This window comes from Nematolebias whitei, chromosome 1 (genome assembly GCF_014905685.2).
Source record: "Nematolebias whitei isolate Nwh7 chromosome 1, NemWhi1, whole genome shotgun sequence".
In the NCBI taxonomy this organism is placed as follows: domain Eukaryota; kingdom Metazoa; phylum Chordata; class Actinopteri; order Cyprinodontiformes; family Rivulidae; genus Nematolebias; species Nematolebias whitei.
In genome coordinates, this window is record NC_056498.1 from 63,963,537 (window position 1) to 63,977,914 (window position 14,378).

General features: G+C 40.3%; 1 protein-coding gene across 1 annotated transcript in view; it reads left to right on the top strand.

The window, feature by feature from the left end:
- Positions 1–1,556, top strand: part of LOC119419174 (phosphatidylcholine:ceramide cholinephosphotransferase 1) — a 20,678-nt gene extending 19,122 nt beyond the window's left edge. The window contains exon 6 of the mRNA XM_037686488.1: positions 188–1,556. Coding sequence (XP_037542416.1) covers positions 188–364 — 177 coding nt within the window. The 3' untranslated portion in view covers positions 365–1,556. The remainder of the gene's footprint in view (positions 1–187) is intronic.
- Positions 1,557–14,378: the final 12,822 nt, after the last annotated feature.

The following is a 14,378-nucleotide window of genomic DNA, read 5'->3' on the forward strand; positions in this document are numbered from 1 at the left end:
TATTATTTTAATTCCACAGCAGAGAAAGTTATGTAGTCTCTGTAAGTAGATCTAGGGGAAAAAATATCGTTATTGGTATCGGTTACCGGCCAAATAAGTTTTAACATATTGAATATCGGCCAAAAATCCAATATCGTGCATCCCTAATATTTTCTGTCACCACTGATTTGTGTTTGTTGTGTTTCAGTCGCTGAAGGAGACCTCTCAGAGTAACCCGTTCTCCCGGGTGTGGTGGTACAGACTGTTTCAGTTTTTTGAGGAAAACGTGCATGGTACAGTCCCTCGAAGCTATCAGCTGCCGTTTTCGTGGCGAACATTGCACTGGAGCCGTAGCGTGATGTACAGCAGACTGGACATTCAGTGACGCACCCCCCTCCCCTCATCAGGGTTCAGGCGAGGCCTAAGACTGAAATAAGTGCTGTTTTAATTGATGGAGGGCAACACGTTCGCTGTAGCACTGTCCTCCTCACCTTTACTACCAGACTCATCCCTGTCTAAATGAGTAGCACTGTGACTGTCAGGAATTTAGCTTTTCCTTCTCCATCCGCTGTTATCTGTAAATACAGAACATTAATTTATTTTTCATTTTAGCATCATGGGTCACAAACATTTCTGTTTTTGCAGCAAAACTGAAGCATTTCATCCAACTTGTAAAATTAAGTTTTTGTCAGAATGCGTTACCCTCTCAGCACAGACGTGTCAATGTTTTCATGTTTTTAGATTTGTTAGTGCAGTTTGGGTCAAAGAGGTGATCATTTGAAAATGACAATGCCATAAACATTCTTAATTCTTTTTTTTAAAAATATATATAGCAACTTTTGATAAACTCTCCTTGCTTAGATGAAACAAAGGTGCAAAGATAATATTTTTTCTAAATATCTCAAACTTTATTTTTCAAAAGTGAAGGATCTCCAACAAAAGATTTTAAAGTTTTTATCTTTTTCAAGACAGATGAAGGAGAGCATAGGAATCTCATTAATGCAGTGCCTTTCTTAGCTTGATTGTGAAGCAGTTCAAGTACAACATGTGTTGTGTGTCAGTGTTGTGGTGCCCCGCCGTGCCGCAGCCCGGTCACAGTGTCGTCCCCATGAATGTATAAAACAACAACGCTGGCCTTACCGGAGGATTGGTCTTCCCAAATGTTCAGTAAGTGCAGTGAGCGAAATGTCTTGTCAAACGATGCTTTGAGACGTCAGTTGGTGCTCACTTGGTTTGTGCTGTTTAACAGAAAGACATGACTGTTAATCATAATTTATGTCGATAACATTTCATTTACTTCAATTAGTCTTAACCTGCACCAGCCGTGTTTTTAAATCCAGAGCCCGACGTTGCCGTGGGTGTCTAATTTTACTTGCAACAAATCTGAAATCATCCCTTTCTAATCAGACATCTGATATGGAGCAGGTGCAGAGATACGAGTTTTTATTTTTCAGCTTCCGCTTTTGTTCCCCAGCCTCCTTATTGGCTGACTTCAACACCTTAGAGACATGCAGCGCAAAAAGTTTGTGCTTAAAAGCATAAAAACAAGCTTCAGGCAAAGTTTCTAAATGCATCTGAAGTCTATCCTGCAGTTTGAAGACACGACAAACTGCAACACCAAACTCCTCTTACTAACACTCGCTGTGCTGCTCGTTTGTAGGAATAAGCTGAACTTGCTGGTGCACAGAGCAGATGATTAATTTAGCCAAAAGTGTTTGGGAAAAAAATGTATTTTTTTAATGAATGTGAAAATGCATCATGTATTTTTGCTCAATTTCAATCATGTATGTATTTTTTGCTCTTTGTTTCTCTTTGTATAATGACTGAACCATATAGAGTATTATTAGTTTATGTAGAGGGATGAACGTCATTTCAAGCTGAATTCAGTGTCTGATGATAAAATGCACTGATGTTCCACCACAAATTTCATATATTAACAGTAATTATGTAATAAGCTTCTTTAAACTGCTAAAGATGAGAAAATAACATTTTCATGTGAATCTGTGAAGATATTATTCAATGCCAATGGTCATCTTAATATTTGAGACAATAAAGTAAAGCTTTTCACTTCTCATAGCTTTGTTTACTTTGAAAACATTTGTTCTTTTTACATTTTAAGAGCAAAGTAGGTTCTCTACAATTGGACATGTTTTATTCAAGGTGCTGTTTGATCTAAACAGCTCTTTAATTTAGTCTGAAAGCTTGAATTAGTTTGCCAAGTTTTTTTTTTAATTTCCTTTTTAATGCATTTGTCCCTTTAAAAATAAAAAAGATGGTCGTTTTTATATCTTTCTGTAAAGTATTTACCAATTTTGTTTCCCCTTTGTGTCTAAAAGAGATGTTTGTAAGATGTACTAAAGGAATCTCCTTTGAATGTTTTTTGAATAAAACATTTTACAACAGTGTGTTTGCTTTAATATTATGTTTCCTTCACTTTGATGATGTCATGGCAGACTCACCAACAGCCAATAGATGGACACATTGAGTCGTTTAGGAAGTCAGATTAGTTCATCCATCCATCCATTATCTTTACCCGTTTATTCCATTTTGGGTCATGGGGGTCACCGGTGCCCATGTCCAGCAATCACTGTGCCAGGGGCGGGGTACACCCTGGATGGGTCGCAAGTCCATCACAGGGCCACATAGAGACAAACGAGACAAACAACCATTCACTCTCACCTAGGGACAATTTAGAGTTACCAATCAGCCTAACATGCATGTTTTTATCTGTGGGAGGAAACTGGAGCACCCGGAGAAAACCCACGCATGCACGGAGAGAACATGCAAACTCCACCCAGAAAGGCCCCTGAACCGGGGTTTGAACCAAGGACCTGCTCGCTGAGAGGCAGCAGCTCTACCAGTTGCGCCACCGTGCTGCCCCAGATTAGTTCATCTGACTCTTATTTCCTTCCTCACTTTAGGTTTCTTGTTAACCTTCCAAACATTTACATTTCATGAGCAAGTAAAATATCTAACATCCAGCTGTTGGTAATTGGCCAGTTTGGCAAACTGAGCTCTTCAGATAAACACACACCACCTGCACACACTTGCATGGAGGCCCGCGGTCACTGCAGTGGATGGAGACTCACGGGTGGTGTTTCAGGTGGTGCTTTGTGATTACCGGTACCACAAATTCAAAGGTCCTGAAAGCAACAGGTAACTTAAGCTGCTAAATGCAGCACAGGGCTCATCAGCTTGTGTTAGGGTTACTTTTAGTTTTGCGAATGTGCAACAGTTGAAAAGAGGTGAACAACGTTACTACAGTTGTGATCAGCAACCAGGAAAAGATGGTAAAATGGGCAGTATACTAACATTTTACCTCCCTCTAGTGACGAGTCTAGTCTGTGTTGTGTGTGTTCAGACTGTTAGCAAAATAACTCATGAGTCACTGCACTGATGTTCTTGAAACTTTCAGTATCAAAGTTCATGCTCAATAATCCAGGAAACAAAAAATCCAACAATGTTCAGTCAGGTCATCTGGACAGTTTTTTTTTGGAAATGTTTCATCCTTCTTCCAAAGGATTTCATCAGTCAGAGGAGCCACAACAAACTTGATTCCACAAGCAGCCCACTCTCATAGTGGAGCAACATGTTGAAGTCCTTTGGATGAAGGACGAAACATCTCAACAACAACAAAAAAAAAAACGTCCAGATGACCTGATTGAACATTGTTGGATTTTCTACCTGGATTACTGAGCATGAGCTTTGATGTTTTGAACCACTTTGGCTACGGCTGCCTCAGAGGAGTCGGCAGGGGAGAGGGCGGGCCTCAGAAACCATCTTATCACCAGCAAACTGGTTGGCCCACTATGAGTGTGCTGCTTATGGGATTGAGTTTGCTGTGGCTCCTCGGACTCGTGAAGTCTTTTGTATGAAGGACAAAACATCTCAACAACAACAACAACAACAACAACAAAAAAAACATCCAGATGACCTGACTGAACATTGTTGGGTTTCACTAAGTAATAATTGTATGTGCTTCTACAACTGATGAACTTTTGGAGTCGATCCAATTCAATAGCCAGCTCACCTTAGGGACTATAGCTTTGTCAATTAACCAGATAGTTAGCTGAAATGTGATGTGGGAGCAGCTGAGAGTTGTTCACATCACAACACATACTCTGGTTTTGTCTGTATAGTAAATAGGGAAACAGGCACAAACCAACAGAGAGCATGATGCAGCAACATGAAACATAACTGCATCACCACCAGATGAACGTTCTTTGTCCTGAACAAACCTAATTTGCACCAATGTCTCTCCTGAGTTCAGGTTTATTGGCTTGTTACATATGAAGACTGCAAATAATAATTTTATTTGCTTAGTCTACTGCAGGCAAAACGCACACAAGCTGATCAAATCCGTCCAACAACAAAATTAATCCTTGTGGTAAAATAACACCGTGACAAGTGCAAAAAAACTATTCTTTAAAAAGAATATATCAAGGATATTTGGACTTTTCTTAATTTGATTATGTCTTATTAAATAAACAACAAAAGAAAACGTAGAACGTTCAGTTATCAATTCAATCCACAGGGGTGCAGGAGTCCCAAATAAACTACTTGGATCACATGAGGTTTGGTGATGAGACTTTAGCTTCAAGCTTGATGTGGAGAGCTCTGCAGACGTTTGCCAGAGAGGAGCAAGAGGTCCTGATCATTCTTCGGTCAAAAAAGAGGGGCATGTGTTTATTTTTGTGCCGGCTCCTCAGTCCACTGGAGATTTTGTTGATACCCTGGAGAGATGTGTCCAGCCAAAGCCAAAATCCCACACACTACTAGCACAAACTAAAACAAGCAGAGGGAGGAGACAGCTTGTGCTCCGAACATCTTGTAGTTTCAGCTGACTTCGTTAAGCAGGCCAGAAAGATGCTTTCAGGACAGCTAATGAAAATGAAATTATGCAGGCTGAAAACACCAAGTGGTCATTATTATTGTCACCTTAAACTTGATTCAAAAAGATAAACTGGTGATTTTTGAAGGTATGCTTTATCAAAATGGTCCTCAGTCAGAAAAGGCTGAGCCTCCCTGCTCAAGCTGCTATGTGACTGACTTTGGAACAAGAGGAAGATGATTGATAGATGGATGGATGGATGGATGGATGGATGGATGGATGGATGAAAAGTATATGTCAGTAGTAGCCTACCTTAAGAATAGTAACATCAGTCACCTGTATAAAAATAAGGTTGAATGAATGGAGCACAGTCTTTGTCCAGGCTAGGCTAATGGCTAGCCACACAAGAGTTCTTTATTTCTTTCCCAGGCTTCTAAAACTGTGTTTTGCAAAAGTGTTGAACTTTAGTTTAAGCTAATGTAGACTTCTTTAAGGCTCATTTTTTTTAAAAGATACACTTGAAAAAACAATGTCAAATGGACCCTCACTTTATTGGCTTTTAGCTTAGCTTGGACAAAAACATTATGCCCTCTTTCTCTGCATTTCATGTCCTTTGACAACTGATGAAGTGCACCTGATAACTATTACTACTAGGGAGGCTGTCAAGCTGAAGAAGGAGCCCTTTCGGTCCTTGTTGGCCAGTGGGACTATGGAGGAAGCTGAGGAGTACCGGAGGGCCAAGCGGTCCACAGCCTTGGCTGTTGCTGAGGCAAAAGCTCGGATGTTGGAGGAGTTTGGTGAGACCTTGGATAGAGCCTCTCAGTTGGCACCAAGGAGAGTCTGACAAACCATCAGGTGGCTGAAGAGTGGAAAGCAGCACTTTACTAACACTGTGTTCAGTGAAGGTGAGGTGTTGTTGACCTCAACCAGTGATGTCGTCGGGAGGTGGAAGGAATACTTTTAAGACCTTCTCAATCCCACCAGCACATCTTCCATGGAGGAAGATGAGTAGAAGGGGACTTTGGGGTTGATCTGTACATAACTGTGGCTGAGGTCGCCGAGATATTTAAAAAGCTCCGAGACGGCAGGGTTCTGGGAGTGGATGAGATTCATCTTGATTTCCTTAAGGCTCTGGATGTTGTGAGACTGTTTTGATTGAGACGCCTTTGCAACGTCACATGGACATCGGGGGCAGTGTCACTGGATTGGCAGTCTGGGGTGGTGGCTCCCCTCTTCAAAAAGGGGGATTGGAAGGTGTGCTCCAATTACAGGGGCATCAATTTCCTTAGCCTCCTTGGTAAGGTCTATTCAGGGGTACTGGAGAAGCGAGTCCGATCGTTGGTCGAACCTCAGATCCAGGAGGAACAATGTGGGTTCCGTCCTGGCCGTGGAACACTGAATCAGCTTTTTACCCTCACAAGAGTCCTCGAGGGATCATAGGAGTTTGTTCATCCAGTCTACATGTGTTTTGTGGACTTGGAGAAGGTATTTGACCGTGTTCCTTGGGGTACACTGTGGGGGGTGCTCCGTAAGTATGGGATTGGAGGTCCGTTTTTACGGGCTGTTCAGTCCCTATACAAGTCGTGCGAGGGTTTGGTTCGCATTGCCGGCAGTAAGTCGGACCCCTTCAGGGTGAGAGTTGGAGTCCGCAAGGGCTGTCCATTGTCACAATTCTGTTCATAACTTTTATAGACAGAATATATTGGTGCAGCCAGGGGGCGGAGGGTTTCCGGTTCAGTGGCCTCAGATTCTGTCTCTTCTCTTTGCAGACGATGTGGTCCTGTTGGCGTCATCGTGCCATGATCTTCAGCTCTCATTGGAGAAGTTTGCAGCCGAGTGTGAAGTGGCTGGGATGATAATCAGCACCTCCAACTCTGATGCCATGGTCCTCAACTGGAAAAGGGTAGATTTCTCTCTTCAGGTTGAGGTTCTGCCTCAAGTGGAGGAGTCCAAGTATCTCGGGGTTTTGTTCATGAGTGAGTGAAGAATGGAGCGTGAGATTGACAGACGGATTGATGCAGCATCTGCAGTGTTGCGGACTCTACCGGTCCGTTGTGGTGAAGAGAGAGCTGAGCTGTAAAGCAAAGCTCTCTGTTTACAGGTCGGTCTATGTTCCTATCCTCACCTATGGTCATGAGCTCTGGATAGTGACCAAAAGAACAAGATTGCAGATACAGGTGGTTGAAATGTGTTTCCTCCGCAGGGTAGCTGGACTCTCCCTTAGAGATAGGGTGAGAAGTTCAGTTATCTGGGAGAGACTCGGAGTAGAACCGCTGCTCCTCCACATCGAGAAGAGCCAGTTGAGGTGGTTCGGGCATCTGGTAAGGATGCTCCCTGGGCGCCTCCCTAGGGAGGTGCTTGGGGCATATCCGACTGGGAGGAGACCCCAGTGAAGACCCAGGACACGCTGGAGAGACTATGTCTCTTGGTTGGCCTGGGAACGCCTTGGAATCCTCCCAGAAGAGCTGGAAGAGGTGGCTGTGGAAAGAGATGTCTGGGCCTCCCTGCTCAAGCTGCTGCCCCGCGACCTGACTTTGGAACAAGCAGAAGATAATGGATGGATGGATGGATGATAACTATTAGGCAGACTATGACTTCAGAAATATTCAGACTTTCCCTTTTTCATTCATTCAACCTTAATTTATAGGCTACAGGTTAGTCTCATTGAGCCTCGGTGACTCATTTACAAGAGAGATCTGATTTTAACAAAGAATGATGACAACAGTGGACAATCATGTTCACATGATTTGAGTGTGGTCCTCCTTCATGATTTGGGCAGTTTGGTATTATTCAAGTAATTTTCTTTAAATAGTTTCACAAAAAGAGATAAAATGTGAAAAATGAAAAAAAAAAAAATCTGTTTTGGCATCCGCTGTGTAGCAGCCTGCTCTCCAATCTGGCCAGTCTCCCCGCCTAATTACTTTACTAAAGAAATGTTTCACTACATCTCCTCACAATATGTGATTTATTAAATTGTTTAATTTGACGTTAATGCGACTGCATCATATTTTACTATGTTTCACTTTGGAGTAACCTCTCCTTGGAGGCCACGCAGCCAAAGGCAACAAACAGTCTGACTCAAGGGTTCACAAGCAAATTCTGTTCTATTGTAAGCAGCGCTGTGGTCTTTCACCGTGATACCATACTTAGGCTGTGCTGATAATGTTGCTGGAGTGCAAATGGATTTTTGTCTATTAATGGACAGCGCAAAAAATAGATAGGGTGGGAAAAGGGATTTAGCCAAAATTGCTATTTTCTGCTCTGTGTGAGACACAGATTTATAGCCATTGATTAATGCATCAGCTTAATCACAACCACTTTCACTTTCCACTATGTGATGCACCGGTGCCTAGCTTTTACTTTTCAGGGCTTTCATTGCAAGGTTCCTCTCAAAAAGATGTGAGACACAATCAATGTGCTGAAAAGTCCTGAATGAACGTGGCTGCCGCTGCAGCTGAAGCCACTCACGGCTGTGATGAGAGCAGTTATTTTCGTCATTATCGGCGTTGGTGAGATGCAAAGCCATTTGTCTGCAGAGGCCACAAAATGATCAGGGGCTCAAAGAGGTGGCCGAGTCACCCCACTTCTCAACCCCCCCCCCACATCTTCCCTGCAAAACTCAAGTTTATCCTCGTTTCAGAGCTTGCTCATCTCTGTTGTGCCAACACTTCCTGAAGCCTTTGACTGCTTAGGTTTGCACTGCAGCTACCACCAGAGAGGGGACTCCGTGACTGGCAGCCATTACAGCCAATGTGACAAGGTGGCTGCGATTTTCAGAGGCTTGATAACAAACAGAAAGTCTGAGGATTGATGTATGACTCCCGCTGCTCTTTACTGTTAAGATGGGGCACAAGGTCTCCTTATGCTTCTTCTACTGTCTAATCTGGTCCTCGGCAGGCTGAAAATGCCCCCTGGAATGACATACTGTGTGATGTAACATGTCAAAATGTCAGCTCACGCCGACTGAGACAACACTCTCACGACTGATGGAAATAGTTTCTGTGCCATCTGTCGACAGTCCTTGACACCAGAGCTTGCTAAACAGATCGAAACAAACACCCCAGTCATCTTATCGGCTACCTGCGAGGCCAATTTTGATGCATTATACTTGAGATGGCACTTTTCATTCAACCTCTATTTAGACAGGTTAATCCCACTGAGCCTCAGGGACTCATTTACAAGAGAGACCTGATTTTAACAAACAGTGATGACAACAGTGGACAACAATGACAACAATAGACAATCATTAATGATGCTTACAAATGTATTTATTTGTTCAACCAGTGAATAAAATTGCAATTAAAAGGATAAATTAAAGGAAAATTAGCAAAAAAAAAAAAAACCCAGCTGGATTATAAATCGGTGTAGAAAATTCAAAACAGGAACATGTCTGCATTGGTTTTTACCAGGAACTTAGCAGATTCTTAAAGCCACTTAGAGAGGTCAAGGTCGAGAGCTTCAGATCTTTTTGCAAGATATTCCAGGAAACGGGAGCGGAGTAGGAGAAGGCCCTTTTTGCCTAGTTCAGTCTGCACTGAGGGAACACTGCAGGTAATAATGTTCTGAGAGCGCACGCTGTAGCTGCACTCACGCAGTGACATGTACAATAGGAGGAGATTAAGGCAGCAGACCAAGAAGTGATTTAAAGATGAAGATGTACCAGTGAGAGAGTCTGTGTGAAATTAATGATGTCCAGTTAACCAGTGAATACAGGGTGTAGTGGTGGGTACAATAATCACAGCCAGTTATGAATCTTAGTGCACCATGATAAACAGCACCCAACATCTGCAGGGTGCTGGTAGGAGCGTTCATGTAAATAATGTCACCGTAGTCAATGGAGGGAAGGAAAGTCACAGTTCCAAGGCGTTTCCTAGTATTCAGTTAGACAGGATCTGTTTCTGAAAAAGAAACCCAGTTTAACTTTCAGTTTCTTTACTAGGTTTTCCATGTGAGGCTTAAAAGAGAGATGCAAATCGACCGAGATACCCAAATATTTGTAGGAATCGACAAACTCAATGGGGACACCATTTGAGGAAAAAATCAGAGGAAGAACTGCTGGGACTGACTTCCTGTTTGAAAAAAGCATCCCTTTGGTTTTGTCGGCATTTAGGACAAGTTTGAGATGGAACAAATCAGAATGGATGATGTTGAATGCGGATTGTAAAAGCTGGAAAGCCTTAATAACTGTTTCAGCTTGACAATAAACAACTGTGTCATCAGCATAGAAATGTAAGGATGCATCAGGGATGCTCTGACCTACATTACCTATGTAGATTTTAAAGAGGGTGTGTCCTAAGACTGAGCCTTGTGGTACGCCATTTTTGACTGTTAAATAACTGGAGGAAATACCATTATGTTGAACACATTGCCTCCGATCTGAAAGTCAGTTAGAGAACCAACCAATGGTGTGATCTGAGAAACCGATTTCTGAGAGTCACAAGATGTTATGATCCACAGTGTCAAAAGCTTTAGACAGGTCTAAGAAAAGTGCAGCACAATAATCCTTAGCATCCAGTGCTTCAATGATGTCATTAAAAACCTTCAGTGAGGCAGTTGTTGTGCTGTGTTGTTTCCTGAAACCAGATTGATGGAGAGGTAAGATGTTAAATGAGTCCAAATACTTTTTGATTTGAAAGTTTATCAGTTTTTCTAGAATCTTAGCAAAAATGCACAGTTTAGTCTTTAGACTTTGGTCTCCTGCTGCTGGGTGGCATTTTGGTTTTGTGGTTTTGGACATTGGGTCAGCAATCGGCAAACTGATTCCTCACAGAGAGGCTCTGTTTGTATTATTGAAATAGAAACCACACCCATCACATTATTTAACCATCCGCTTGTGTTTACACCTGCAAGACCACCTGATCACAAAGGAAGGCCACAAGAAATGAGTGGAACTCTCTGTTTCTCAGAATTTCTACATAATTTTTTACAACTTCTAACTTTCACATCTGGTCATAATTCATTGACAATGTTTTCCACTTGTGAAAAAAAGTATTTGCTCTGAAACCATCAACTTTACATGAATTGTGAATTTAGTTTGTGTTCATTTACAGATTGATAAACATCAACAGGTACTTTGAAGACATTTGCCTTTATTCTAACGCACGCCTAAATGCATGCTTAAATGATTTTAAATCCTAGAAAAGGATAAATTATGTAGCACTCTAAAGAATACATTCTACCTTTACCAATCGTCTAATATTGGTTCTCCTTCAGGTGAGTTTTTGTTTCCTTACAATCACCTGAGAAAAATGGTGGCAATATATTTACTGCTTGGTGGCTTTGTTATAATGGATGCAGGTCATGTACAGCTGTTTTTAAACACCTGCCTGCAGTGGTGGACATCTGTACGTTAAGAGCTGGGAGTGGTCCACTACACTTAAGGTGCTAAAAATACAAACAAAAACCAGCCCATAATTAAATCTGATGCTTCCAATGAAGCAGTTAGAGCTCACTGTTTGAAACCATGGTGTGAAAAAAAGCATGATTTCTATTTATTTATTGTTAATTTCTCCTGAATTAATCCTCTGCATTTGTACCAAAAGCCTCCAAGTGTCATTATGAACTACCATATTTATTATAATGCAGACTGGTAGTTTCTGTTCTTTAGACTACTGTATTTTACAGACTATAAGGCTTAAAAATATGGTATATAAGAACCTCTGTGACCATTAAAAAAAAGAAAGAAGTCATTTAACTGTTTAAAAATACTGTTTCAGCAGTGTATGAGTCAGTCTAAACTTAAACAGGTGCTGAAAGACCCGTCAGCTGTGAATCATTACGGATGATTTTCAAATTTGACATAATATTCCATTGTGAGCTACAGTATAATAGCAGAGCTTCCTCCTCCTATTTTCCTCCTCTTGATTATTTTCTGTGGGTCGATGAGACACACATGATTATCTGTGCCCAGTTGTTTGCCTCACTGCTGCATGGGGATCATTTTCAAACACCAGAAGCCTCAGAAAGCCACAGAGGGAGATAAGTGTCTTTGAACTGAGATGACATTAAGAGTTTTTTAAGCTATGGGATGGCATTTGAAAGTTAGCAGGTAAACGGGAAAATGTCAGCAAAGAGTAGCGACTCCTAGATAATGATGCATGTGACTGGCTGTCATTTTGTAATGTGGGTTGTAAAATGACCTGAGACAAAATAATGACCAAACATGGGATCCACCCTGTCCGGTCCAGAACAAGTCACCAGATCTGTTGCAGCTTTACAGGATCTGCACATGAAGTTTAGAAAAACTGGACAGCATGTGGATTTAAACCCCATAGATCACCTTTAACAAGACCATCTGGTTGTTTTTGAAGTGATGTTCTGTCACATTGTCACACATCAGTTACAGAGCACCGTGCAGAAGTCTTCATCCAGGCTAGGCTAACAGCTAGGCTATGTTTCCCTACAGGCTTTAAAAAGAACTTTTTCTTTAAACAAGTATTCAGTCCCCCTGAAGATGCTTAAAAAAATGTTTGAACAAGTAGCAGGTGTTTCTGTAGCTCCCTTCCTCATGCCAAAGCATTCACAGGCCTTCATGTAGCTGTCACCCCCAGATACAGTAAGAGCAGGCAATGTCCCCACCTCTGGGCCCAGACTGGAAGTGAGGAGGAGGAGGGGTTGAAATCCTAATGTTAAAAAAGCAAGAATTGACAGAAGAACGCTCATTTGGAGTTCTAAACATATTTATGTTTTTGTTGTACTCACTTGTTGTCTCTCCCATGACAATATTCAAATATATTAGATAAAAATATGAATCATACAGTTACGGGTTGTTCCAACAGTATTAGTCTTTATGGAACTGAAAAAGAAGAAATAATGAATATTGTAAAAAATCTTGCAGATAAAAGATCAAAAGATTGGGTGGACATGGATATGATTTTTGTAAAGAATATAATGAATTATGTTATTGAGCTGTTTACATATATATGTAAATTATCATTCTCAACAGGAATATTTCCTAACAACATGAAAATAGCCAAGGTAATTCCTCTTTTTAAAAATGGTGAGAAACGTGTGTTTAACAATTACAGACCAATATTCTTGTTGCCGCAGTTTTCCAAGATTTTAGAGAAGTTATTTGTGATTAGATTGGATCAATTTATCGATAAACAGAATATATTAAGTAACAGTCAATATGGGTTTCAAACTAAAAATTCTACATCAATGGCTCTCATGGAATTAATAGAACAAATAACAACTGTTGTTGATCTAAAAAATATTGTGTTAGTATTTATGTTGATTTAAAGAAAACATTTGATACTACTGACCACAGTATTCTTCTTGAAAAACTAAATAAATATAATATTAGAGGGCTAGCATTACAGTGGGTATCTAGTTATTTAGAAGAAAGGAAACAGTTTGTTCAAATAAATGATGTAAAATTTGAACCTTGTAACATCACATCTGGAGTGCCTCAAGATTCTGTACTTGGACCTAAGTTGTTTATTTTATATATAAATTACCTGGTAAATGTGTCAGGACTGTTAAGATGTGTTTTATTTGCAGATGATACTACATTTCTTTGTTCGGGTAAAGATATAGATTGAACGAATGTTGGAGTTGGTACAGACAGGATTTGTGCAAATACAAAATTGGTTTCAACTAAACAAATAATCATTAAATATGGATAAAACAAATTACATGATATTCAGTAACAGTCAGAGAACTGTCGATGCTCATTTAGAGTCGATGGTGTTGAGATTTGTAGTCAGTGAGGTGAAGTTTCTGGGTGTCATCATTGATGAAAAGCTGACATGGAAACCTCACATAAATAATTTAAGAACAAAAATAGCTAAATCTATTGCAGTACTGTACAAAGTAAGGGAGTTACTCAGTGATAAAGCACTGTTTATGTTGTATAATGCAATAATTGTCCCACACTTAATTTACTGTATTGAAGTCTGGGGTAAAGCATGTAAAACAATTATAAATCCTATTTTTATTTTACAGAAAAGAGCTGTAAGAATTACCACTAGAAAAGATTATAGCCATCCATCAAATACATTGTTTCATCAACTAAAGATATTTAAATTATTTGACTTGGTTGATTATAATATTTTACTATTTATGTATGAGGTGCACAAAAACACACTGCCTTCTAATATTCAAGTAAATTTTGTTAAAAGGGAGAGTGGTTATTATCTCAATGGGATAGAGAAGTTTGTGAAGCGTTGGTTTCGTACCAGTTTGAAGGAGCGGTCTACTATAATTCAGGGAATAGGAATGTAGAATGGTCTGAAGGATGATGTTAAAACTGCCAGATCTTTGTACATATTCAAGAAAATGAAAAAAGTTAGTTTTCTGAAGGAATATGGAAAAGTATAATGTGTATCTATACAAATTGTTGTTTGAGTTGATGTTGTTTTTATTTAGCTTTGTTTTTTTGTAAAATACTTTTGTTTGAATATACTCTGGGAAAAAAAAGGGGCAGATATAAGATTTATTCTTCTTCTGCTGCCTTTCATTTTATTTTTTGATTTTTATGTGTATATATATCAGAATGCCTTTATTGTCATTATACGCACTACAATGAAATTAAGAGCCACTCCTTTTTCCAGTGCAAAAACACGCC